Below are 27,675 nucleotides of genomic sequence, written 5' to 3' on the forward strand. Positions count from 1 at the left end.
AAATTGACGTCTTGAACGCGCGCGGTCGCAATTTTAATGGTTCCTTCGAGGGTTATTCCCGTGCAAATTAAACGGACAGCTTTCACTCTGTGTCTGTGTGTGTGAGCACCTGTGAGTGCGTGCGTCTCTCTCTCTCTCTCTCTCTCTGTGTGTGAGTGCAGTTTATAGAGGACTCGCTTAAGAAATATGGACTAAGAAGTCAACACACACACACAAATGTCGGCGATATGTCCTGGAGCATTTGCTGGCTTGATTAGTCTAGGACCGATTTGGCGAAGAAGTCAGTAAAAGCTTTGAAGTACTTAAGCACAAAGTCTTATATTAAATTTAAATATTAACTCAAGCAACGAGGGAAAGACATCAAACCCGGATTTTAATTAACCAAACAAATACCAAACGAATATTTGTTGAAGATCTCGCTGTGAGTTCCATTTTTGTTTGCTTATAATAATTGTTATTTAACCAACTTTAAATGAATTGTTATGATAATAAATTTAAGCAAATTTCAATATATTTATCTATATAAATAGTATAAAGTTATATTGTATCAGAAATTATGACATATGTATCAATATTTGGTTTCCACAACTTTGATATAGGTTGTTTCTATAGAAGATATGTATGTGATATGGAAGTTGGAAGATACAATTTTATTTTCATACGGGAAGAGATCTTTTGACCGATTGTATCTATTACAGCTATATGATTTAGTACTGCTATTCGATCGTCTTCGATATTTCTGCCTATTTAAAATAATAGAAAGGAATTTAAAGGCAGATAGGTAAATAGCTAGATATAAAGCTTATGCCTATAGATCTTTATTAATTTCCATTATTTAAGTCGTTAATAGTACTTGTGAGCTTCTTTTTAATTAATTAGAATTTGCCGTTAGCTTCCTGCAATGAAATGCATTCAAATTCGATGACTCTTCATTAATCTACTAATTCATTGAAGTAATTAATTACTGCGATATAGCCATGTCCCTCTGCCAATTTGCCTGGCTGTTTCTATGCGAAATCGTTTGTTACTTTTAAAGATATTCTGATGAAACTTGTAACATATTCGACTTTCTGCTGCAGACACTACGAATATCGAAGTCAGCCGGATTGGATATCAGACTGATGCCACATCGGTTGACGATGAGTTCTTACATGAGACACTTTTTCTTTAGCAATTTATTCGATCCAAACTTATCAGTTATGAGTGTTATTATGTTCTTAATACTTCCACAAATAATGATGACAATCAGATTAATACATCATATAGATTTGAGAATGTTGAGAAATGTTTGAATATCGCAGCAACGATTAAGACTTAAGTATCGCTATATCGATTAGTATCGAATATCTGGTCACGCATGAATTGTTATTTTTCTTCCTGCGTTGTATTTTTCCTAAGTTCAAAAGTTGCTCTCAATTCTTCAACAAGTAAAGACGCACTCGCGCATAATAAAAATAATCCATAATCAGAAACTGCGTTTAACTCTTCATTTTTCCACGCCATTTACAACAGAGAACAGCAATCGCTTGGATTTTAAAATATACTGGGTCTTTTACAGCTCGGCAGGTTGACTCCGGTCTGCAAGGGTACCTAATCTTCGACGAGACTTAAATTCTGTCTAGCTTCTTGAAGATGCCTTATTGGTGATATCATCGTTAAAATCACTTATGACTAAATTAACACGAAATCATCAATATGAATTTCAAATGTATAAAAAATATAAAGTTATAGTTTATTTCTTGGAATAACACACACATTTCACATTTTGGCTGAATTACCCACTCGAATTCTTTCCACTTGCCCCAGAGGCCACTTTTGGGCTGTCGCATCAAAAAAATAAAACCCGTCGACAGCACTACTTGACGAGAAGCCTGTGGAGACTCGAGTCCTGTCTAGCTGTATGTGTGTGTGTGTAAGTGTGTGTGAAATGAAATGAAAAGTGTCTAAGCTCGCAGCTGAGCTGAGCGCAACAATCTGTGCAGAGTTCAGTCGTCGTCGTCCATCAATTGTTAATGTCACAGACGCACAGCGTGCATGGCCAGAAAGTGGAGGATGCGAGATGAAGGATGGAGGGAGGGAGAATGAAGGATGAGCACAAGTTGTACACTCAGCATGGTGGCCACAACTTGGAGTCATTTCTGCTATTTAAATGTCGTTTTTCTTCGCGCGCTTTTCAATTTTTAATTGGGATTTTCGTTGATGCTGCCTTCGCTGTTGATGTTGCTGCTGCCATTGTTGAGTTTTTGTTTGTGCAACGCCTTAGCAAGGACTTGCTTGCCACATGCTACTGCGACAGCAGAAGCAGAAGCAGTCTCCCTCGCAAATTGCTTGGCTTGCTTACCCGGTTCGCTTGAGTGGTTAAAATGTCTTACGGTTAGTCGCCGTCATCGCCACGTGGTTGTAAAATGCGCTTTTCAATATATTCCGCTGCTCGACAATGAGTAAATAAACTGCTTGGCTTGGCTATGTGTGTGTGTGTGTGCTGCTGCTTTTTAGGGTTCAACATATTTACCGATTTTTCGTGGTTTTTTGATTTCCTGACACGGGTACGACGGCAATCATTGTGACATTTTAATTGTTTATTTGCGCTGTTTGCGCATGCGGCTGCTACGAATCCAGGGACCACGACCAGGACGAGGACGAGGACCACGACCAGGACCACGACCAGGAGCAGGACTACTGCAACTACTCCTGCTGTATGTATACATCTGTACTATGTACTCAAGTGCTTGCCAGTTTTGCCGGGCTGGCAGAGGTAATTGTTTTGAAGTTTCATATTTTGACAAAAGATTTGCGGGTGAGGAGTTTCTGGTTTGGTTTCCTAGTACTTATCCCAATGCAAACGAGCTCTCCTTTTCCCTCTCTCTCTCTCTCTCTCCCTCTCTCTCTCTCTCTCTCTGTGTGCTGTGTTGGTTAATGTAAATATTTGTTTTTTATTGTCATTTGAAGTACGCTTCTGTACTGTTCATTATTATTTTTTCTCCTTATCCACATGTGACTTCAAACATTTGTGAAGAGCGAACTTGATTGCCAGCATTACTTTAAGTTTAAAAAACACTTTAATTAAACATAAAACTTTTATCATTGGATAGTTTTTATTTTAAGAGAGAACTCGTTTGTCAGCATTACTTTAAGTTTAAAAAACTCTTTGGCCAAACACATAAATGTCATGTTTATCCGGGTTTTACATAAGACAATTGGTATCTGTATACCAGCGGTGAATACAATAAATAAATATAAGAAATCAATTGTTTTATTTAATAATTATTATACGAAACGTAATATGTGCAGTATTTCTTAGCATATTTAACTAATTAACTAAGGCAGAAAAATTATAAGAAAATTTGCAAAAATATGTTAAAAATAGTTTTGTCACATAAATAGAACATTTTCGAAAAGGATGGTTCCTAATTTGGGTTAATAATACATCTCATTCAATATGTGGATTATATTCTGAGTTTTGAATAGCTGCTTCACATTTTTGACTCATATTCTTCAAGAGCTTTTTCCGTTCATTCTTTGAATTGAAGAATTTCAACCTTTTTGGTTTGACATCCACAAAACATCTAGATTAATAATATAATAAACAAATATATTCAAAGATTATGTCAATACTATTTTGCAATTGATTGATTGTTATTGTTGTTGAACCATTTTGTATTTTAACACCACCAGATTTATGAAATTCTTTATTTTATCTTTTAAATTTTATTTGTAACTTTAATTTACATTTTGAATTTAATTAAAAATTTATATTTCTCAAGAGTTTATTAAAAATGTTGGGGTATTTTTAGTCCACATAAAATATTAACAAAAAACCTGGAAACAAATATTCGAAATTTAGTTTGAGAACTATAAATGTATAGCTTAAAATATAAGCTGGTCTGATTAAAAGAGCTTATGAAAAGTATCAGTATTCAATGAAATACAACGAAAATTGTTGAGCACCACTTGAGCCACTGTCGAAATTTTGAAAAAAATCAACAAGCAAATGAATTGTAACAATTTTGAATTAGAATCAGAATCAGCATAACTACCACCAGCAAGCAGCAGGCAGCAAGCAGCAACCAGCAGCAACACCAACCATTTACACATTCACACACTGTGGTGGGGCATGCACCCTCATTTTAAAGAAGCAACAACACAATCAAACATTTATGCCTAATAAGGGACGGGAGCAGCAGCAGGGCAACACTGCTGCACATATGGAACTTTATTAGATACAAATTCTTTGGATTTGCCTTTCGGCTTCGTTGGCTGTTAAATGCTACCCATCTCTCCCTCCCTTTCTCTCGCGCTCTCTCTATCTCTATCCCTGTCCCTTTCTCTCTGCACTGTCGATGCTCATGTAATAAACGGAATAAAAAAATGCGTGACGTCAACCATTTTTGGATAGTTGCTCTGTTTTTTTTTGTTGCTTTTTTTGGTATTCTTTGGGTGCAACAAAGGGGTTGATGTGGCAACGGCATAATGTAGCTGCGCCCGCTGAGGGCCCTGAACGATTTGTTGCAATTTTATATGGATCGCCGTGTGTAGCCATTTTTTGGTCCCGATCCCGTTGAGCTCTGACTACCCTTAAAGCGCACTCGCCGCTGTTTCAAGTGCGCAAAAGGTTTTGAACTTCTACACAACTATTAGCGCGACTCTGCAGCGGGGTTCGTTCGTTTGAAAAACCCGCAATTAAGTATGCGTTTTTTTTTTTCTTCTTTCATTTTTGCTGTTGTTGCTGTTGTTGTTGCACACATTCAGCGTCCGCCCCTGTTTTTTTGCTGTGCAGCACGTTGCTGTTGTTGTCGATCCGTGTAACTTTTGTTTATTACGCGTAATTGCAGTTACTCTTACTCCAACTCCAGCTCTCCATGTGTGTGTGCCTTTTGTGCGCTCCTTTTGCAGCTGCTTTCATTTCCAGCCGGCTCTGCTCTTTTCCACGCATGCATGTTCCATGGGGCGAATGCTTAATGTCGTTTTTGCAGCACGTACTTCTTCTACTAGGCAATGGGTCAGATAATGACTTAAGCAAACACTGGCAAGATTCCTTTAAGCGCATCGATTACAATGAGTTAATATGTCAAATTAATAAAAACCATTTCACAAATCTTTTGGAATTTATGTTGCTTGTCTGTGTTCTACAAATGAATGCACTATTTACTTGCAATATGATTATTCCAAGCAAACTCAATCTTTATATAGGCTAAATTAGACTCAGCAAACATATTTACTAAGCTTAAAGTGTTGTCAATTTTTCAAGGGAATAATTCAAGTTTTTGTATGAAAATAATTTTCTTTTTTTGTAAAATATAGAAAATATTGAACCAAGCTGGCTAGATAAGCGTGTTTTAATGATTTTTAAATGTTGACAAACATATTTCAATACTATATCTACTCTATGTATCCGTTTTCTCTAAAGAACAATTTTTTTTTTTTTTTTAAATCATTGCAATCAAGCGCGCAAGATAAGATTGATGCAGTACTTACATTTTGTCAAGAGATTTCAACAACATGCCTAATAATTCTAATAAAATAGTTGTTCTTTTTGTGTTATATACTGTATTATAAATATGCAAAGCTTATTTTCAATATGCTTCAGTGCCTTGAAAATCATTTAGGGAAGTTTGCCAACATGCAAACTCCAATAAACCGTCGACAGACAACCAGTTGAAATGTGAGTTACAAAATGCCCGGGGCGGAAAGTGGGTTAAGCCCGCCTGTCGACAAATTACAGCAAAATAAATGGGAATTTATTTGAAGAACAACAACAATAACAACAAGAACAATAACAAGAACTAGAATAACAAAACAAGTTGCAATTGTAAATTGCAGAGTAGTCTTTTTCTTGCTGAATTGCACATTTGAAGTCAAACAAAATGGCGTCGGCTCATTTGATTTGTGATTTGTGTGGCGTGTTAGTTAGTTTTGTGGAATTCGCGTGCTGAGCTGATAATTTGTAGAGCCACAACAACAACAATAAATTGCTACCTTTATTTTATCGATGACTATCATCTATATATGTATATATATATGTATACAGATCAAATTGGTATTCCTTGCATAAGGGAAACAACCCCCTTGTTGGTGTTATGCGTTATGGAGCGCATCTTTTGTCAATATTTGTACTGGGCATGTAAACAATTTAATAGGCTGTTAGTTGCTATTGCTGTGTACTCAACAGATATGGAAAAACCGCCGTTCAGCCACTTGACAGCTGTTGCAATTTACGCTTGATCTAAGCCAGCCCAGTTTGAGCCTCGGGGGTTTGTTGTGCGCTCTGATTTTGTATCTTGTACATTCTCAATTCAAGTTATTTGTGCCAGGCAAATAGTTTATTTAGCCAAGTAGGGGGGAGAGTGAACACTTTGGGAATCTTTTACTTAATAATGTTGTTCAGCGGGGTTTTAAATTGAAAATCACATCTCGAAATATGCACATTCTTCTTGTTTAGTGTTTGCTTAATCTAATGAGCTATGCACTTTTTGTTTGGTTTTCAAATGGATTGCTAAACCAGGGTAAATTACATAATTGCATAGTGTAATATTAATTGTAATTTGTATACCCTTCTAATGTTGTTGGGACTTTTACAATAGATTATGTGTATTCTTAATCAGCTTCATTGGTCGAGTCAGTTATAGCCATGCCCGTACATACATCCGTCCTCATTTTGTACACCCATTGTTTGAATAAGTAGGAAAATTGTGGCATATATCCACATCAGCACTTGGCATCCGACCGGATCGAACCACTATATCATATTTCTGCCATAGAAAGAATAGGTCTAAAGAGATAAGTTGTAAAATATAAGTTTTTTAAAATGATTGTCTTGTTTTTTTAATCAACAAGTTATTGGGCTCAAGCAATGAATATTTTTAAATTAAAATAATATAATATTTACTACTCTACACAGCAATTTAAATATGTCTTTCTGATTCAATAAAACTACAGAGCCAGTTATTTACGAACAGAAAACACACAATTTATTTTGTACCAACATATTTTGGGCCCAAGCGAAGAGTATTCATCAATTAAAAAATATATAATAATAGTCAAAATAATAAAACCGATAATAATATTCGATCCTCCGGACTAACATTTCGATATCAGCAGACTAATTCCGATCTACAAGGGATTCAAATCTTTTCCAGGCCTAAGTTAAGCGTTCTCTCCTATGTTGATAGCTTTTCACTTTCTTTCTGCGCATGTAACCAAGAAGCTTTTTAAAAATATTTTTAAAAAATAGATTGGAGTATTTCAACCCTTGCGGGGATCGAACCCGCGACCTTTGGATTAGAAGTCCAACGCGCTATCCGCTGCGCCAAAGGGTCTAATTACCTGACGATGTCGTGGCACCTATCCACTTGCTACAACGCGCGCATATTTATAGTAATTGTTTAATTACAAATAGAAAAAATTTAACTATATTGTTGTCGACATCAGAGTAGCCTCCAAAAGCAAGTCACGCAGCGTTTCGCTTGTAAACAAAACCATTTCAAATACAAAACCGAGAAACAGCTATTTAAACATGCGTACAACTAGTTCTTTATTTATAGAATCGAAATTTCGCTGCGCCGTACATATACAACTATTTGTACAAATATATATGTATATATACAAGACATAAATATGTATGCATGCCACGCATTGAACTTGAACACTTTTCTGTTGCAGCTGCTGCACCTAAAATCAAAGCAATCTGAGGATATGGTTTGGTTGCAAGTGGCTTTCACTAAAGGATATTTATTTTGTGCCGAGCCTTGGCTCTATCTGCAGTTCGTCGGGGCATTCAAGTGCTCAATTTGCCCGCTTCTAATTTTCATTTTCATTTTCATTTGCATTTCTCGCTCGGGGCTCCTTGTTGCCTTTATCGCCTACTGTGATCTTCATGCGCTTTTGGCTAATAAGTACTATAGAATTCACTCACTCACACACACTGACAGACCCGGGGTAGACAGATAGATATACACACATTTTAGCTGTGAGTTTGGAGAGCATTCAGGGTTGTTCACCGAAAAATATTTGGTGACGTGACTGGTTGCAATTACTCAAGGCGTGTTGTTGTGTTGTGGCTGTTGCTACTTTCAGTTTGTTAACAAATTAATCAAATCGAACACCAGACCCAAGTCTAATAGAGTAATCGTCCAAATGTGGCAATGCCCCCACTCCCCTTTGCCCAAGTCAAAGGCCTTATCTTATTGCCTGTTTTTTTTTTGCTTCTTTTTTTAGCAGTGTCCCCTTTTTGGGGAGTTTTCTCACTTTGTGCCGTGTGATTTATCTGCTCCTTCCGACGTTTTTAGTATATTGGACTCTGGACTCCTTTCATGCCGCTGCCCGAGTCACCGGCCAGATTATGTAAACGTTTTTTTTACGCAAATCGCACACTCGAAACGGATATTAAATTTTATTGCTCTTGTTGCCATGACTTTGACTCGGGTTGGGTGTTCCGGGCTTCGCTTGGCCCATTGTTGTGCTCATTGAGCATTGAAGTAGTCGCATTGTCAATTAGCTCGGACTAATCGGAATGCCAAGTATGTGCATTTGGCTTCTGCCAGTGGCAGTTGCTCTCAAACGGGGTTAAGGCAACTTCGATTTATGTGGCAGGAATGCAATTGCTTTACTGTCAATTGTAGCTAACATCGTTTCAGAATTTCAAAAATTCATAAGCCGCATATTCATTACGGTTTTTTTTAAATGTTAAACTGGTCCTTGAGTTCATATATATTTTTATTATGCACTCCTCAAACCAAACATCCTTGAAACGGTATATTATTAAATATGAATCGGATAACTGCAGCTGCCGTTGTTCTAAACAATCCAATAAGATAGGGTGACTGCAAATTCTTGGGCAAATGTTATGCAGCAGTCGGAACGCCCCGCAAATGACGCCCATTCCTTAAGGAGCACACTCCTCTCTCTTCATTTCAATCTCGGCACGCGCTTGCCAAGGACATTTGGTGCTGAGATTTGCACATGTTCCATCATCAGAGATTTTAATTGCTACATATGCGACACACACGCTGCCCACGCCTCCAAAAAAAAGAGCGTTTCTAAGGCACGAGATTTGGAGGTACCCTCGAACTCCTGCTCCTGCTTGTATATCTCCTTTTGCTGCTGCTGCTGCTGCTGTTGTTGATCCTTCCGGTGGCGGGGCACACAATACGACGGCTGAGCATCAAGACAGGAAGCAATGTGCGCGGATGAACAATTGTTGGCTGAGATTGTTGTTGGGCACTGGCGCAGCTGCCTTAAGTGGGCAAGGATAATCAAATGGTGGCTTACACAGAGTGTACTTGTTTACTCCTCTCTCTCGCTCTTAATGCTAGCCGATGATCATGATTTGATTGTTGAAAACCGGTTGCGTCTTTTGGGCGTTACCTAGACCTTGTGTCCTCGTCTGACATTTGATTTCGCTGGCCTGCTTTGCTTTTCAATTTCGATTTCGCTTTCGGCAGCGGAAACGCTTTTTCTTTTTCTTGCTCGCGTTATTTCTACTGTGGTTGTTGACACGCGATCCTTGCCAAAGATACTCCGCGCTTCAGTCTTTGACTGGATTCGGCGGTTGCGTCTGGCGCGTGTGCCTGCTTCCTGTTAATTATATTCACGTAAACTGTCAAAATGTGCAAAAGCGACCACGCTCCCCCTACCCCTACCCCTACCACTATCCCTACCCCAACCCCAACCACTTCTGCGAGCGTCCGATGTAATTGAAAGCGAAATTTTATGCTTTCATTTGTTTGCCTCGTCGTTCAATATTAAATTAAATGCATATGCTTTGGCTTTGGCATTGCCATTGCCATTGGCTTTAACTTACTGCATTGTATTCTGTGGCAGTCTCTTTTGTGCTGTCAGTTGCTCTTGTTGTTGCCCCACTGCTCCTTTGCTCCCTCTCTCCCTCTCTCTCTCTCTGGGTGTGTGTGTTTCTTTGTTTCGTGCTCTCACAAACTAAACAACTGCTCATTACTTGTCGGCTCCTGTGTGTTTTACTCTCGTTTTGTCGTTTTGTGTCGCCCTCGTCGCCAACTTCAGATTACAATTTGGCTCGTGCTAGATTTGGCATCAGCATCGACATCAACATCCACTTCAGCTTCCGTTGCTTCCTTGGAAAAACACTTCGATTGGATATGCAAAATTAAGAGGTTCGAGTAGAATGCTTTGATCCGAGTCACAAATACACTTTTGGCATGTAACCATTGCACTCCTTTGTAGTGGAATGTACTCGATTTATATTAAATATCTTATCGATGTTTGTCTCGCAATCGAATCGAAACTACTTGGAAAAAAATCGCCTTGAAAACTATAAGAATTTTCTTGATTTCAGAAAGAAGTTCTAAATATACAAAATAATTTTTTATAAATAGAAAGGCTTATTTTGTATTTCAGAAATATATTTCTTAATAATAGAAAATATTTATAATATGTAAAATGCAAAATCTTTTTGAAATTCAGAAAATAGTAATAAAATTTGATTTCTATAATCTAGCCTTAGCTATCTATTAAAAAAAACATCTTCCGTTTTAAAAATAACATTTCAGAATAATTAGATGAGTTACCTGGGCGCCAAATGTAAGGGGAATTTTTAAAATTCAATTTGAGAGTGTATAAATAACAATTTGAAATCAATTGATTATTAACAGAGCTCATTGCATGTCTTAATGATACACAAGAATGTCCTTATAGATATGTATTTCAAGACAAGTTTTTGTAAATAACATTAAAATAAACCGAGTACTTCTGGGAAAGACCGTACACCGGAAGGATACGACCTGTGGCTCACTTATATTTATGTTACCAGATTTCCCGTACCCCTTTCGAGTCTGAATAAATTTCTTTCTAATTGCTTACATATACTTTGTAGTGTCTATAACAATCTGTTGTACACTCCTTTTTATTTATCAAAATTAGCTGGCGTTACGGTTCCCAGCGTTGTTTGCCCTCTTTCTAGTCCACAAATATTTAGCTACTTATCATGTTCGACGAATTTCTCGCTCCTTTTTTTCTACTCGCACATTTGAATAAAACTCACACACTTTCCATAAATGTTTGACGGCGGCCAGCTCAAAAATACGAAGCGGAAAAAAGTGTACTTCCTGTAATAAAAAGCAACAACAGCAAGAACAACGCTAACACCAACACTTCCGCGTGACAAATGCCGCTTGCCACACTCGCAAGGGTTGAGAGTCCTTAACAACCTGCAAACAGGACAAGTCAAACGGTCCAAGCCCAAAGCGCGTGTCCGCATTTTCGTCGGAGCCCGGGGACATTATTATCATGTTCATGTTTATGGTGCTCAGTTCCCTGCCCAGTTTAAGAACTGTGGTTAAGCGCATTACGCAACATTATGACATTCACCTCCAACAAATATGCGACACGCGGCTGAGGCCCAAAAACAGCCAATACAATTATAATTGCAACAAATTGAACGACGCTGCCGGCACGCGTCCTATTAGCTCATCTTCCGGTAGCCAGCCAGCCTCAGAGTCTCGCTCCATATTAAAACTGGGGTGAGACGGGCAATGGGAGACGCCCCTGATGTGGGTTGGTTGGGTGTACAAGGTCCGGCTCGGAAGTGTTTGCTGTTTGTTTGGTTTAGTCCTTGAAATATGTTTTTTTTTACGCCTCTAGTTCGCATTCGTTGTGTTTTTTTTTTCTATACCCTGTTCCCAAAATTCGAAGACGGGTTTAATGGAGTTGGTTTATTCTTGAAAATAAGTGGAAGGGTTCCATATATTCGATATATTATTTCATTCTTAAAACTAGCCAAGATACATTTATTTTATTTTATTTTCAAGCCTAAAATAGTTTCGGTTGCCGATTTGCAAGCATACATTTTTTACAGAGTATTTTATAGTGCATACTTCACATCAAATATGCTTACATGGCTTTTTTTTGTAAAGTTTTAGCATTTTGCCGTATTTTTTCTGTGGGTGATTTATTGGCTTTTACTTATTTCCGGTCTTGTATCTACTGGGGCATGGGAAGGACATCATTGACCGTAATGATGTTTAAGTAGTTATTATAAGCGTGTTTTGCTTATGACACATTCTGATGGCTTCTTGACATCCACTTCAATTGAGCGTGAACAGTACATAAACGGCAAACTTGCGAGTGTTTCTGATATGTTAATCTCAATTCAAATAAGACAGGTGCATTTCTATAACAGACATTTCTTCACTTCCTCATTTTTTTTTGAGCTATAACAAATCGCAGCGTTTCTTATAAGGCATCACTGATTTCGGTTAAAATGTATTTTCATATTTCTTGGGTAATGTTGTTGCACAGATTTGCTGAGGCGCAAACCACAGCTGCTGGTGAAACAGAGCAATTAGCTGCAATTAGCAACTTATCATCAAATCAAATCGATTGGATTGCACAATGTGCAAACATTTGCAAATTGCAGGCAGCTTTGTGAACCACAATCGCTTGGAGCACTTTTGAGATGCCGAAATGGTTATTAATAATTTTTGATCCGCATTTGGCACAATGCCTTGAGAATTATTTCATGTCTGTCAAAATACTGTCGGCACATTTTCGTAGGCCAAGTGAAAGGTGTTTTTTCTCAGCTTTGAACCCGGCCGACATTTCGTCTGCTACCTAAATGTGGGTGCAGGACTATTGAGATGATGGTCTTTGGTCCTAAGTTGGCCATTGTGTTTGTTAGCAGGGTAATTATTGGCTTGGGTCTGCGTACACAAAGGGCTTAGACATGTAGTTTGACATGATTAGTTGCTTAATTGAGCCTAAATGCATGCACAGCATATAAAATATTTGCCTTAAATATTTTGGTTAAATTATGAAAGGGTACTCGTTCAGCCGTTTAGCCGCGAGCAGAATGAATAAGAGCTGGACAAAATGCGTGAATGCTGAACCCTACCACAAAATATGGAATAAGAAAGAAAGAGACTTATTCACAAGAATGTTAAACACAAATATTAGACCCAAAGAAAATGCCTGAGAGCAAAATTGGTATACTAGACAAGAGATCAATTATTGATTTTGATATTGGTAGGGGCAAGGATTGACACCTTATTGACACAGATACATAATTTCACAAATCAAATATTTGCTCCAACCTAAATCGGTTTTGCTTGGGGCACAAGCTGAGCTAAGCGTAGCTCGTTTAAGGTCAAAAGTAGTTAAGGGTTGCTCTAAAAGTAATCCATACTAATGCATATATGTTAAGTAAGCAGTTTAAATGAAACTGATTTGTGCTTAACGGAGATAATTGGTGATTCCGTATAAGCTCCATAAGCTTCTTATGGATAGTATGACCCCTGAGAACACTTAAGAGTCTCCACCCAATTTCGTTAATCAATAAGTTTGCCAACACAGCAGCAAAGCGATGTCAAACGATTAATTTTGGCTCGCTAAACCACAATTTCCGGCAACACCTACCCAAAAAGAGGAAAAAAAAACAAATAAAAGAACCAGGAGAACGCCCCCTATGTGGGCTGCAGGACGACTGTCTCGACAGTCAACATCAACATCAACATCAAATCTGGAGTTGCTGTCAAAACGTATGCACTGAAATATGACAGGAGGTGGGAAAATAAATGCCCAAATACGCATGGAAAGCCAATTAGGAAGAAATAAATCATGTGGCATGTGTGCGATTTCTTGTGGGGAACGCCCCATTCATAGACTCGAGGACATCGCAGCGAGTGTGGCAAACAAAGCAGCAACCACAGCCAGATCCAGATCCACATATATAGTACTCCAGAATTAAAGACAACCCCGCATCACAGTTCACAGCCAGCGTGAAGAATCTGAACAAGTGCCAAAAGCTGATTTCACTGTAATTACAATTCACACTCTCCTCATCCAGCAGCAGCAGCAGCAGCAGCAACAGCAGCGGGGAAAAGTGAAGTTAAATATTCCCGTAAATGTGTTCTTTTTGTTTGGCAGCACTTAAGCAACGCCCCCTCATCCGAACCACCAACCAACCCTCTCCACCCACATCCCAAAAAGGACAGACGAGAACAGCACAAACTTTTTGTGTGGCAGGCAGTGAGGATTGTGATGGTGATGAGCAGGAAAACCCACAAACAGACACACCTACTAACCGACAATAAGCTGAAAACTCTTTCAGTATTTGGCTGGGTGGCTGGCTCTGTGTGTGTGTGTGTGTGTGTTGGGTGGGTTTGGGTTGTGTTGTGTTGAACGCGTGTCAGGCCTACCACTAAGCAAACAAAGACCAAGCAAAAACCCCGTCGCATGGCATGGGCAGCAATAGAAATGTCACAAACAAACCGATTAAACAAGTACTTTCAAACAAAACACCAAGCTAAAAAAAAGCAAAGCAAAAAAAAAAACTCCATCCACCCACTGCATCAAAAAAATAAGTTGAGCTAAGAAATGACCGAGGGGGTTGACGGGGCAGGTTCTACACTTCGAGCAACCCTTTGGGCCGTGTCGAGATCAATAAATTGGGTGATTCAATTTGCCAAATGCGGTCGGCTTTTCAGTGTGGGGATTTTAAAATTGTTGTGATATTTCCATAAGTTTCTGGTCACGCGACTCCTTTGTCCCAATGCCCAATTTCTCACAAATTATGCTAATGCGCATTAAGCCTATTAGTGTCAATTAAAAACATATTTCGCTTATCTATCTGGGTGTGAAGATCTTATCTCTGACTACGCCTAACGATGAGTCTGCTGTCCATCTTTTTTTATTTTTCGCAAATGTCAAATGCATTACGCTTTCGTTTGTAATGCGATTAGTTAGCGAACTGGTTGACATATATTTTAATCCAGTTGTCGATGCCAATTCTTTGGGAGTCTTAATTCGAGAGAATTCAGAATAATTCCATGGGAATCTGTTTCATACAAAGTGTGCTCTTCTCATTCTCATGCGACAAAATATAATTTTCAATTATTTACTATTTGATGACCTCTTTTTATAATTTAAAAATATGTGTTGTTTCTTGTCTGGCTGAATTGCTTATTTATTTATATTTTTTAATCACAGAGTTTGTTCAAAATTCCACAGCTGAGTTAGTGGACGCTGTGAATCTCTTGTTGAATGCCAACTGTATTCGAAATATAGTGGAGTATATAAAAATGTATACATATTAAAAAAAAAAAACTTGATCTGAAGACAGCGAAGAACATATTTAAATTATAACAAATATTCTAAAACCATTTACAACCATATCAAATATGCAATATAATTTAATAGTAATAGTATTATCAAAAATCTTTTCATCCGTGAACAAAATTGAATCTCTAAATATAATTTTAAATATATATACATTTTTGTATACTCCGCTATATCAAATAATAAAAAGTTGCCGGCTCAAAGCATTAGAAACAAATATTTATTTTATTATCTTTTGTGTTTATTATCAAATCATTTTATAAAACCAATAAAATTATGCAACAAGAATTAGATATTTTATTTTGAATCTGATATGTTTGAACTCTGATATTCCTTGATTTAAAACCAAAGCTAAGCCACAGATTTTTCACGGCTCGACGTTCAGTATAATTTCAAATCGTTAGCTTCTACCGCTCTACTAAACCACTCAAACAATTTATGATTCGCACCTCAAGGCGAGCGTGTCACCTGCTCCGTCCGGGCCATCAGAAATTAATCTCAAAATTGAAATCCAGTTCGGCATATTTGCAATTTGCAATTTCCAATGAAAAACACCAGATCAAAGCGAAGCTGGACAACAATGCAAATTTACACGAACACAGTCGTCCAGTTACTTGCATAATCTGCAGTAAGCCACAGCGATTACAAGGCATTGTGTAAGAGCTGGCCATGTATCCATGATACACATTTGCGGCCATGTGTGACTGACCCATGCGAGCCACTGACCCAACAAACCGAGAACACAATGCTTATAGGGTCCACGACCACAAAGGCGTCTCGAACTCTACTCGAGGGAAACTCAACAGCTGCTGTCCGGAACAGCGCGATGGGTGGACACATATACATGTAAGTGGCGTGGGTGTATCTATATCTGTGTCTGTGTCTGTGTCCGGGCAACAAATATCCGTTTTGCAAATGAAACAATTGCGGTGTTTGACCAATTTCACAATTGATGTAATCCTGTAAATCGCTATATTAGCGACGACGATGATGGAAGGAGCAGGAGCTGCTGCTATTGTAAATACTGCTTGGCATTACGATTGTGATATTGAAATGTTTTGAGTTCATTCAAGAGTAAACAGCACATGCAATTACTCTCAGTGTGTGTGTCTCTAAGAGTGTCTGTGTTGTGTTGGTTGCGGGCCCGAAGAAGGTTTATAATAATATTTTGCTAACCTTCTTTTCGCTTATAAAAGTTCAAAAAGATTTCGCCCGCTCTTTGTAGGCATTTGGCGATTACCGACACAGATTAAGGGATGTTCGGCAGCATCAGCCGCTTCTCCTCTTAGTCCCGGCTGAGATTCCCCGGCTTGCGAGCATGCGCGGCAGGTTCTGTGTTGCCCTGTGGTCCTCACATTGCCAATTCATACGAGCGCAATTAGACGAGTTTACGCTTTTGTTTCCCATTTGCCCGTAGACGAATTTCGGCCATTCGGTTCTTTGATCCTCTCTATCCCTAAATCTGTGCACTCGACCATGCTCCTCTCTCGTCTCTAGGCCCGATTCTCTACCGATTTGCCCATTGTGTCGCGAGTATTTGGCGCGTTTAAATAGATTAACCGCCTTGCAATTTGCTTGCATCTTATCTCAGATCGTAGCAACAGCTACCTACGACTCCGTATATCCTGTCCAGGCGTTGAGTCAGCTTTGCGTGCCCGTTGATTGGTCTACACATACATTAATACATTCAAATACTGCTACTGTTTCTGTCTTTACTGCTTTTTGCCTGACGTACAATTAGCTGTGGTGGCCTTTGTTTGCCGTCCTAATCTTTAGTAAATTAGTTCATTAAGAGGTTAATTCCTCACAACACCCACAAATTATTCCCTCATTGAATGGACTCATGTGTACACGAGTGCTTCTCACTGTTAGTTTGTAGCTGCCAATATCATATGTAAATTGAGTAGCCTCATTCCTTGCATTGATTTCTCTTAATCATAAAAAAAGGAAATCTGTTTGAAAGACTTTAAAATAGTTTTCTTTGCCTGCTGGTTAAATAAAGTTTATGGTTAACGATGAATTGTGAAACGAAATCTTTCTTTTTACATTAAATAATTTTGGTATAATTCACAGAGACGTTGGATACGTTCTTTAATGATCGACATGCAATCAATAATTTTTTAATCACTCGTCAACTTTTTAGCTATATATTTTGACACCTGATATGTGATCTCAATACATAAATCAGAAAATTATTTAGATCGTTTATTGAGTATAAGCAAATAGATACATGTAATTTTGAACAATTTTACTTGTTAGTCATATTAACAAAGAATTATTTTCAGGGGCGTAGCCTGCTTTAAATGATGAGGGGCTGAATTTCGTAAAGGGTTGCGAATTATAATTTCTCCCAAATTTTAATTAAAAAACCCTTTTGTGTCTGGGCAAAGTTTCCTGCTGTCTCCCCCCCCTGCATACGCCTTTGGTTGCTTTACTAAATACATGCAACAACATGCAAAAAACCATCGTAAAAGCTGCACTATAAAATGACGAGTCAGTTTTTAGCAGCAGAGCAGCAACAACAACAACTGGACTTTCACATAAAGTATCAACAAACAGTCAAAACAGTCAACACAGAAAAGCTGGCTGCTGACTTCTGGCTACTGACTGCTGTCTATTGCCTGCTGATTCCTCCAGGGCTCCGTCATCGTCCTGAGTCCTGGTCGTGCACCTCGACTCTCTCAGTAATGGCCTGCGCCAGGTCACAAAAGCCGTGCAAACATGCCGAGCACACACACACACACACACACATAAAAAGCCAAATGGGCGGTTAGCCTTCGAGTATGAATGCAGAGCAGTCACAGGACAGACCACAGTTGCACATGAAGGCTGAATTGGTGTAGGGAAAGCAATGAGTAAATTGCAAACACAAATGCAAAACTTGAAAATTGCTGCAAAATGTGCAAAAATAAAATATGAAAAGTGCAAATGTGATAGGTAGAGAAAGAGAGAGAGAGAGAGAGAGACAGTAGGAAACTTGAGTATGTTTTATAGAAAGTGGCCTTTTCGCCAGGATTATTTGCTTATCCTTTAGTTTAGTCGCAGTGTGGAGTTTCTTTTTGTTCCTAACTTCATTTAATTTAAATTCATGTTTTCATTGTATTAAAAACTAAGATACTCAAAGTTATGGATTTATTTGTACACCTTTTCAGAGGATATTATCATTTGGTGTATGTTTCGATTGGACTTATAAATTACTAATTAAATTCAGACGTGATCAGGCCCGTATTCGGTTTGCAAGGGTACTTGAACAAAATTCATATTAGTTATTTGTTGGAATTCTTACATATTATAATCGAGTTCTTATAAGTGTGTTAATGTTTTATGTTTAATACATCCGATTAAAATGCACAAATTGCGTTTATTTAACTGGGGTTCCAGTTCAATTTGCCTAATGTATCCAGTGTAAAGGCCAACTCCAGTCGCTTCGTCTGTTTGCCAATGTACTTCGCCAACGTTTAAGTAATAATGCATCGAAATGGAGTTGGTAACACAGGCTGACAGACAGCCAAGCCTGGTTGCCCTTGTCCCGCCAGCTAGACAGCCATTCTGTCTATTTCCTGGCCTTTCTGTCACCGTGAAGAGTTGTGCTTTTGGGTGTAGAACAAGCTGCTCAACTAACTGCAGCGGCATTACAGCTTTGACGAAGGATTCGAGGAAGCGCAACGCGCTTCTTCGCTGCCTTTTCGACGTGGACGTGGACGTCGACGTGGACGGGAAACTCCAAGAGCAAACAAAATGAAGAAATTCACATTGCCGCTGTGCGATATCATCAAATGAATATAAGATTATATTTACCAAGGCGGGTAGAAAGTGAGCGAGCACATTTTTTATGTGGATACGGAGCTGATGCTGAAAAACTTGCTCGGAGGAGGAGGAGGAGGTGTAGGCGGTGGCGGTGGCGATGGCGATAGCGATGACGGAGGTGGTGGACGTGGCCGCCATTGCCGTTATGCTCACAGGGCATCGGGTGGAGAGGTGAGTGGTGAGAGATGTGCAAACAAAGACACTGATAAAACGAAATGCCAAACGGCAATTGAAATGCATAACAAAGACATTGCACACTGGAGGATCGGATGGAGGAGGAGACGCAGATGCAGACGCAGACGTCGACGTCGACGAAGACGGGAATGGGCATGGGCATGGGCATGGTCTCCGGCTGAGGCAGAGGCTGAGGCTGAGGCTCAGGGCACTGGCACGTTTGGACAAGTGAAGGAGGCGACGTCAACTCTTTTGAGTGGGCGACCAGAGGCGCTGCCATTTCGGTGTCTGGCTGCGCATCTTGCTTGAATGCTTGGCTGAATGTGCTAGGGGGCGAAAGGGAGCTCAAATCAAGTGTGAACAGAATACGGCCAAGTTTTTTGGTTGCCACTTTTGCGTGGGCACCCGCTTGACAAGGGCCACGCCACGACGCAACCCCCTGTCGCGGCGGATACGTTTCGTTTCCTCGGGCAACACTCGGTCACTCTCCGCCACTCGCCCGTAAGGAGACAGCCAGTCTCTTCTCTATTTAGCCATCTCTTTCTCGCTCTAGCTCTCCCTATCTCTCTCGCACTCACTCACTCGCTTGCACTCCTGCGCATCGTGTATATAAATATTTTAGGGGCGGGCTCAACGCTAGCTGCTCTCAGTAGTAATACTCGTATAATATTCCAATTCGACATTTTGTGTGTGAAATTCATAAAGCGGTTGACGTCGCTGCCGACGTCGCTGCCAATGCCGCTGTCGCTGCCGGCAACAGTAACGTCAAACGTTGTTGTCCCATCCAATCTGAACTTCATTATGATGTTGCCGTAATCCTTTTGCCTGCTATACGTCCTGGCCACATCATCGTGCTATCTCTTTCGCATGCGCGCACACACACCAAATGGCAGTCCACCAAATAGTCTATGTGTGTATATTAGGGGTGGTTTTCCGCACCCCTTTGTGAAGCGACGACGAGTTTGCTCAGTTCAGTTAACAGGCCCAGTCAGACTCAGTGAGTCCTGCAACGACAACAGTCCTTTTCACAATTCTTAAGGCCACACTGTGTCGTGTTTGCTTTCATTCCGCTTCGGTCGCTGAGTCTGTGCGGAACGTCGTTGCCACAAAAATATAGATACGGATATCTCTGCAGCAAATACATACGTGCATCGTCATATGTGAAATCACTCTCGGTACTCAGTACTCGGTGCAAAGTTTAAACAAGTTTTTAAGTGAACTGAGCAACTGAAAAACAGAACGAAATCTTTGGTTTATTTGTGCACTTGTTTTGAGTTAATTGTGAAGAATTACAACTTGTTCCGTGCGAAGCAGAGCCAACAAATTGGATACTTCTAGGCAGTGCCTAAATATGGTTTACTTTGTACGTATCTTAACAGTATTTGTTTTGTGATTAAGTATTTATAAGAATTTATGTGTGACGAAATAGTTTTCTTAAAACTCTTCAAAATCTTGTGACAACTTTTGCAAACTCGCTTTTATTATTATCTCTTTTGCAATGCAAATTTTCCTCAAATGTATATTTATCTATTAAGTGTAGAGATGGGCTTCATTTTATTTTTCAATTTTGTATTTATTTACTGAATAGAATTAAACGACTGAATATTAAAAGCTAAAATTAAGTAAGCTACTATTTTTTTAAAACATATTATGATTGTCCGTTGTAGCATAAATTGCTTACTCATATGGAAAGAGATTGTTGAAGTGACTTTCTGCTTGAACCTACAAGTGGCCAATGGAAGACTTTTATTATTTGAATATACCCCAACTTAGCATGCAACTTATATGTGTAATAAACCAAGTGTCAAGATCCAATTGAACGCAGATCAGGGTTAAAATTAGTCCGCCCTCATAAGGCGAAACTTAATAGAATTAAAAGCACTTGGAATGAGGCAAGCGAGAAAACTATTCCCAGCTCCGCAGCCATTGAGCAGCTACTTACTGAGGCGTCAAATCAAGTTAATTAAAAACGGCAGACGCATGCATCGTCGCCTGGTAAACAGTGGTTATAAACCCACAGCCAGTGGCAAAATTAAAGACCAACCTCAAACGCAAACCAGCCGACGAAAACGGATGTCGTCCATTATTAACACTTGAGGAAGCAAGCATAGAGATGTTGATGGCAACCGGGTAGAATCCGAGTCGGAGATGGTAGACTTTACACTTGCAGCCAAGTGTAAACAATTTGATGAGGTGCAAATAAAAGCAGTGCAAGACCCGCGCTAAAAATATGTTCGACTTTAGAATGCTTGTCATGTGTTATGATTGATTTAAACTGCAATGATTTTTGGCAATATGCTGTGAAAGAGTTGGCCTGGTGCCTGGTGACTTGGCCTCGTCCTCGGTCCATTGTTCGGGGTTAGTCGAGCGTGGGACAGGCAACGCACGGGTTAAGAATCAAAACCGCAAACGCAATCAATAAGCGAATTTATATTTTATTTATTTCTTTGGTTGTGTTTTACATAATTTTTACATGAGCTGTGGTTTTGTTTTAATTGCAACCCGCTGACTGGGCAGCCACAAAGCGAGTGCAGAGTGCAGAGTCCAGAGTGCAGTGTGTAGTTGAGTGCTGAGTGTTGTGTCCTCCCGTTGAGCTCTGCCAAATATACATATTGAGAAAAGTATATATTTGAATTGGGAATGGGAATGGGAGTGGGAATTTAAGTCATGGCACGCCCCTGCGACAATTGCTGCGTTTGTTTGTATACCAGTCGATTAGTTCTACCTGAGTGGATCGGCTTAGAAGGCGGCTGCCAACAATGGGGCGTATGCTGAATATTAATTGATAACCCGTTGCTTATTTGCATACACACCAACGAGCTGCTGTGACTAACCTTTGTTTCCGTCTTCTTTCTTTCTTTTTTTTATTTTATTTTCTTTCTGCAGAGTCCGCGTGGCATGCAACCGTGTAGTCCATCGGGAGTTGTCGCTATGATGCCGCCATCGAAGAGTCCCATCATGGAAACCGCCGCCAGTGATAGCAATCAAACCAACAGCAATCAAACGAATACAGCAAGCAGCGATGCCAAGCGCTCCTGTCCCTTGAAGTTCTCCATTGCCAAGATCATGGAGCCGGACAATAAACCGCCAACTATATCCACCCAACAGCAGCAGCAGCAGCAGCAGCAGCAACAGCAGCAGCAACAACTGCAGGAGGATGATCAACCCAATCCGGATATGTATGCCGATTCCGAGCGCTCTTGCAGTCCGATTGAGGTCACAGGCGATGACGATGAGGAACCAGCTGCAATGGCTGCCATCAACTACGATTCGGCTTTCAAGAAATATGTGCCCGGCTCCAGCTCCAGCTCCAGCTCAGCCACAATGTCAGCCACAGCAGCTTCGGCTTCAGCTTCGGCCGTGCAACAGTTTGTCAGCACACGGCACCAGGAGTTGCTATCGCAGTACCCGCTGCTCTACTACGCACCCAATCAGCTGATGTGTGCCGCTGCTGCTGCCCAGTATGCCGCATTGACTGCCCAGCAGCAGACGCTGGCGAGTGCTGCGCACATTAGCAGCTTCACTGCCTCCCTCAATGCCACCCTGCATCATTCACAGTCGCTGCGTCGCAATTTGGGACATCCGTTGGCCGCCGCAGCCGCTGCTGCCGCAGTTGCTCAATCGCAGTCGCAGCAACAGCCAGCAGCAGCCCAACTACCACAACAGAGTCTTGAGAAGTCTCCGATTCGTACGCCACATGCCCCGCAACATGCTAGCCTCAAGCGCAAGCGTTCGCCACAAGCTGATCTTACCACGCCGCCGTTGAGCCTGCCGCTAGCTTTGCCATTGCCACCACCAGTTGCAATGCCACCGCGCTCTCGTTCGCCATCGCCGCACGGCTCGCTGGAGGACAACAGCAGCCCGGGCTCGGCCAATGGCGGCAAGCCGAAGACCTTCTCGTGCTTGGAGTGCGGCAAGGTGTTCAATGCCCATTACAATCTAACGCGCCACATGCCGGTGCATACGGGTGCCCGTCCGTTTGTGTGCAAGGTGTGCGGCAAGGGTTTCAGGCAGGCATCGACGTTGTGCCGCCACAAGATCATACACACCTCGGAGAAGCCGCACAAGTGCCAGACCTGTGGCAAGGCCTTCAATCGCAGCTCGACGCTCAACACCCACGCCCGCATCCATGCCGGCTACAAGCCGTTCGTCTGCGAATATTGTGGCAAGGGCTTCCACCAGAAGGGCAACTACAAGAACCACAAGCTGACGCATAGTGGCGAGAAGGCATACAAGTGCAGCATCTGCAACAAGGCCTTCCATCAGATCTACAATCTCACCTTCCACATGCACACGCACAACGACAAAAAGCCCTACACTTGCCGGGTGTGCGCCAAGGGCTTCTGTCGCAACTTCGACCTGAAGAAGCACATGAGGAAGCTGCACGAGATTGGCGGCGATTGCCTCGACGATGATTTGCCGCCGGCGTACGAGCGCCGACGGGCCTACACCCGACGGGAACCACTCTCCAACTACAGTCAGACCAGCCAGTTGACGCCGGACTCCTCGTCGGGCAGTATGTCGCCGCCGATTAATGTGACCACCCCACCACTGTCCAGCGGCGAGGGCAGCAATCCGGCCTGGACGCGCACATCCTATCAGGAGACAACTACCGCAGCACCGCCACCCACTAATTTTCATCATCATCTGCAACATTTGCATGCGCCGCCAGCCGGGTTGCATGCTGAATATGCGGCCAGTTCCCCGTTCCTTCAACTAGCTCATCCCGCACAACAGCAGCATCAACATCAACAACAACAGCAGCAGCAACAGCATCAGCATCAGCAGCAACATCATCAGCAGCAGCAGCAACGCTTGACAGCAGCTGCTCTGGAGAATGTGCCGTTCATAGCCAAGGTATTTTGACAGAGATACTATGCGGAAAATCTGGCCAGTTGTACGGCAACAGCAGCTTCTGCCGCTTCAGCGGCTGCCGTCGCCTCGAAATCAGTGTCGACAAAGAGCTCAACGAGTTTGAGTAGCGCTGATCTGTTGATCGATTGACTGCAGTTTGTTTCGACTGCTGCAACAATGCCGCAGGAAGCTACAAACACTTCAGTCACGCAAGAACTTGAGGCTGCCTCAATGGAGCTCAGTTGCACTACCCTCGGTAGTGCTGTGCGTGCCCTGAATGGACTCTTCTAGGATGCAGCCGGAGTAGAGCGACTTACTTGTCTACTTGTCAACCAGCAACCCACCAAATGGTTTCAACAATAACCTGTGCAATATATCTATATATATACATACATGAATATTCAGTACCAATCCAACTTAGCAGTAGGGATATCCCCGATTCGAGCGATCTATGTTTGCAGCACCCAGGCTACGAAAATATACTTAGTATGTGTGATTTTTTGAGCGAATTTATGTCAATTTTATTTATACAAGTGTAAATATTAACACATATATATATATATATATATATATTTAATTGTTTGATGACTAAATGTTAGACCTATAAGATGCACATTATATCAATCTCTTAGGTGTATCTGTATTACAGCTAGCTAGTACCAAATGTGTATCCTAGATTCGCCCTATACAGATTCGCTAGGTGCGCATATAGAAAATTTAACCAGCATTGCGAATTGTGAATGTGTCAGTTGGATTTGTTTGATTGACAAATAAAACACCACAGATATATATATAAACAGATACATATATCGAACAACATACTAAGTATATGTATTTTAATGTGTTTCTGGATTGGTTAAAATGGCATCAGATTTTATCAAACTCATTAAAATTGTTTAGTATCTAAGTGATATTATTGATAATGTTTAAGCAATAAATCAATTCTTCAATATAACTAAAATTGTACAAATTGTTTTATTGCTCCAATTGTTTATACAGCTTTAAAATAAGCACTGTGATTTCGGGCCACACTTAAAATTTCCCGGAGTATGATCGCAGCCCGAAAAGGAATTAGGAATTCTTCTTGAACGATGGGCTTCTACTGAATTATGTGAATATCTCTTATAGAAAGGAAGGTAAAAAAAAGCAGATGGTAACTCTCACAACAAAATTTAAAATAAATGAAGTTCAATAAAAATCAATACAGAATGACAATATCTAAATTATATATTTATCGGCATAAGCCGCAAATATTAATTTGTATACGATTTGATATTTAATTTGAACAGCTCCTTTTTAAGCCTCCTTTCAAAATTGATTGTAGCATTTTAGTAGAATAGGATTCTTCTATCAGGTATTACCCAATATTAGCCGGACAAGAAGAAGTTAAAGAGACAATTCATGGCTCAAACAGCTTTCTTTAACCTCTCAGACTTGCTCTCATTTCTAAAGGCACTGCTAGGCTCCGACTGAGATTATGCCAACCAGGACGAGGACCAGGCTGTGTCTCCAATTTTAAAATGCAAATGAAATGCGTCGCTTTTTAATGAAAACAATTATTGTGGCATTTGCGTAAGAGGCTCTTTAATGGGCTCTAAACTGTCAGCTGGCAAATCGGTAGTCTGAAGCAGTCCACGCAGCGTATTCACAACTTAATTATTGGCGAGCTGGTTGCCCACTCAAATGGTGCTCCAACGCAGCACACGCCACGCCCATTTGCATTTTCCTTTGATCTGTGGGGCAAGAATGAAAATGGCGACGTTGTCTGAGACTAAGAGTTACACTGAGACTCGACCTCTTGAGGCTGCTCATAAAAAACGCAGCAGAAGTGTGTACAGAGTGCGGCATCCACACCTGTTCTACTTTCACTAAAGGCAGATGAATGCCCGACATGGGATTCACCTACCAAAATATGTAAGAATGCCTAACAAATAGCTCAGCTTAGATAGAAAGAAATAGGATAATGTAATTTTAATTAAAGTTTTAGAAGACTTCTTTACATCTTTCAGGAATAATAAAATTCTTATTAAGTATTGTTTGAGTGCTGGTAAAATATGAATATGATTCCATTCTTAGCTCCGCAGATTAAGTCAAATAATATTTGATTAATTCGAGATGCTTGTTAAACTACATTTGTGCAGCCCTATTTAACAGGGTATAAATAGAGAAGTATGCGCATGTGTTGCCACTTCAGTTGACACATCACTCCACAAGCTCCCCTGCATGCAACGGCTGCTGCATATGAATAATTCAAACGAAATCAAATCAAATGGGAGCGAAAAGCGAAATCAAAAGGCATTACTTTATGCAAATGCAAATATGGATGCGAATACGATTCCAAATATGATTCCGTTCCGATTTCCAATGCGAATGCTCTCTACCTGCGTGCATATGTCTAAGTACACCGCCCACTGTCAATCCACACTGCTCATCCCTCACTCCTCGCCAACGCACTTGGCTAACAGTTTTGTATACAAATGAGATCAACCCACTGAATGGCACGCATGACAAATGGCGTAAAGCTTGTGCCAAAATAATAAAAAACGAATTGAGATGACTTTTGACACCGCCTCGCGGCATTCTTTTGAATCTAGTTGGTTGAGATGATTTGTATCACCGGCATCAGCATCAGCATCAGGCTTGATGAGTCGAAGGCCAACCCCCAATTTTGACGTCAATGGTCCTTCACTTGTTGTCATGTTGTCCGCGCGCTGATTTGATTCCTTTTGATGTTTGCTTTATGCACGCCCAAACGACAATTTGAGTGGCCTTTCGCCACAGGTTCATTTCATCTACTGCAACCATCCGTTAGCCATTAGACATCCGCAATCACATTGACACAATGTGCCGCCTTATTTGGCTAATTGAAGTCTCGGCTTTTAGCTCACTGGCTGCCCACCAGCCCACCAGTCCACCAGCCCATCTACCCCCAACTGTGCAGATCTTATGCAGATAATTCTCCACTTTCCGATGCGCCTAAGCATGATATCCTTGGCACTTCCTTGGCCCAAAATGACTGGTTACCCTGCCAGTCGATGGCATTAATTAAGCTAATTAATTGATATGTGGTAGCTGTCAATTTTCTGTTGGCATTCCCAAAAAAGGGAAATTGTTTGTTTAACTAGGTAATTTCTTGATATGCTTTTGTTCAAATTGTTAGAAGTGGTATTATGAAGATATGTGAGGGTAGCGATCATAAAGCCAATGCTTTTCTGCCTCCATAGAGCCAATTTTGATCAGAGACAATGCAAGTAATAATAAATAAATATAATAAATGAGAAGCCAAGTCTTCTTTTATAGTAGCTGCCAATGTTTTACTCTCTTTCAGATGACTGATCGGAAATTTAATTTAATTTAATTTAATTAAGTCGCTTTATTGTGCAGTTGCAATAGGTCAACAGAAAAATCAAGTTAAAACCAAAAAGAGTCATCTGAATCTACAGAATAGTATTGAAAACATAGAAACATTTATTATAATATAGATTTATAGATTTTCAAACATAATTAAAATATTAACGATGCAAAGTTATCTATTTTCAAGTAGAATTAAAATATTATCGATGCAAATTTATCTATGCTTCTCGACTATTTGTAATTCCTAAAATGTAATTATAATCACAATCTCAGCAAGTTATTGGTATAATTACAAGGTTGGATGAGGTAATTATGAATCCATTGAAAATATAATTGCATCTCATACTTCATGTTTCGCACTTCATATTTATTGTCAGCGCAAGGCTTGTTTATGTCCCCCAAATT

General features: G+C 40.4%; 1 protein-coding gene and 1 non-coding gene across 3 annotated transcripts; one reads left to right on the forward strand and one right to left on the reverse strand.

Annotated features, from left to right (window-relative positions):
- LOC6561472 (fez family zinc finger protein erm) lies at window positions 1-24,460 on the forward strand. 2 transcript variants are annotated; one of them, XM_043214647.1, is made up of 3 exons: window positions 1-280; window positions 345-421; window positions 21,949-24,460. In XM_043214647.1, the coding sequence occupies exons 1-3, from the start codon at window positions 217-219 to the stop codon at window positions 23,926-23,928; spliced, it is 2,121 nt and encodes a 706-aa protein (XP_043070582.1). In that variant the 5' UTR covers window positions 1-216; the 3' UTR covers window positions 23,929-24,460. The 2 variants fall into 2 exon arrangements, with proteins under 2 accessions (XP_043070582.1, XP_043070583.1); XM_043214648.1 differs by lacking the exons at window positions 1-280; window positions 345-421 and adding an exon at window positions 2,741-2,755.
- Window positions 7,244-7,316, reverse strand: Trnar-ucu. Its single transcript has one exon. It is a non-coding gene; the product is annotated as a tRNA-Arg (tRNA).
- Window positions 24,461-27,675: the final 3,215 nt, after the last annotated feature.

Source organism: Drosophila grimshawi, unplaced genomic scaffold (assembly GCF_018153295.1).
Source record: "Drosophila grimshawi isolate 15287-2541.00 unplaced genomic scaffold, ASM1815329v1 contig_1377, whole genome shotgun sequence".
NCBI lineage: Eukaryota > Metazoa > Arthropoda > Insecta > Diptera > Drosophilidae > Drosophila > Drosophila grimshawi.

Excerpts from the sequence above, each read along its gene's own strand:
- LOC6561472 (XM_043214647.1), top strand. The coding sequence starts at position 217 with ATGTCGGCGATATGTCCTGGAGCATTTGCTGGCTTGATTAGTCTAGGA. Across the intron at positions 281-344 it reads AGGACCGATTTGGCGAAGAA|CAACGAGGGAAAGACATCAA; the intron begins GTCAGTAAAAGC and ends TATTAACTCAAG. Across the intron at positions 422-21,948 it reads TATTTGTTGAAGATCTCGCT|AGTCCGCGTGGCATGCAACC; the intron begins GTGAGTTCCATT and ends TTCTTTCTGCAG.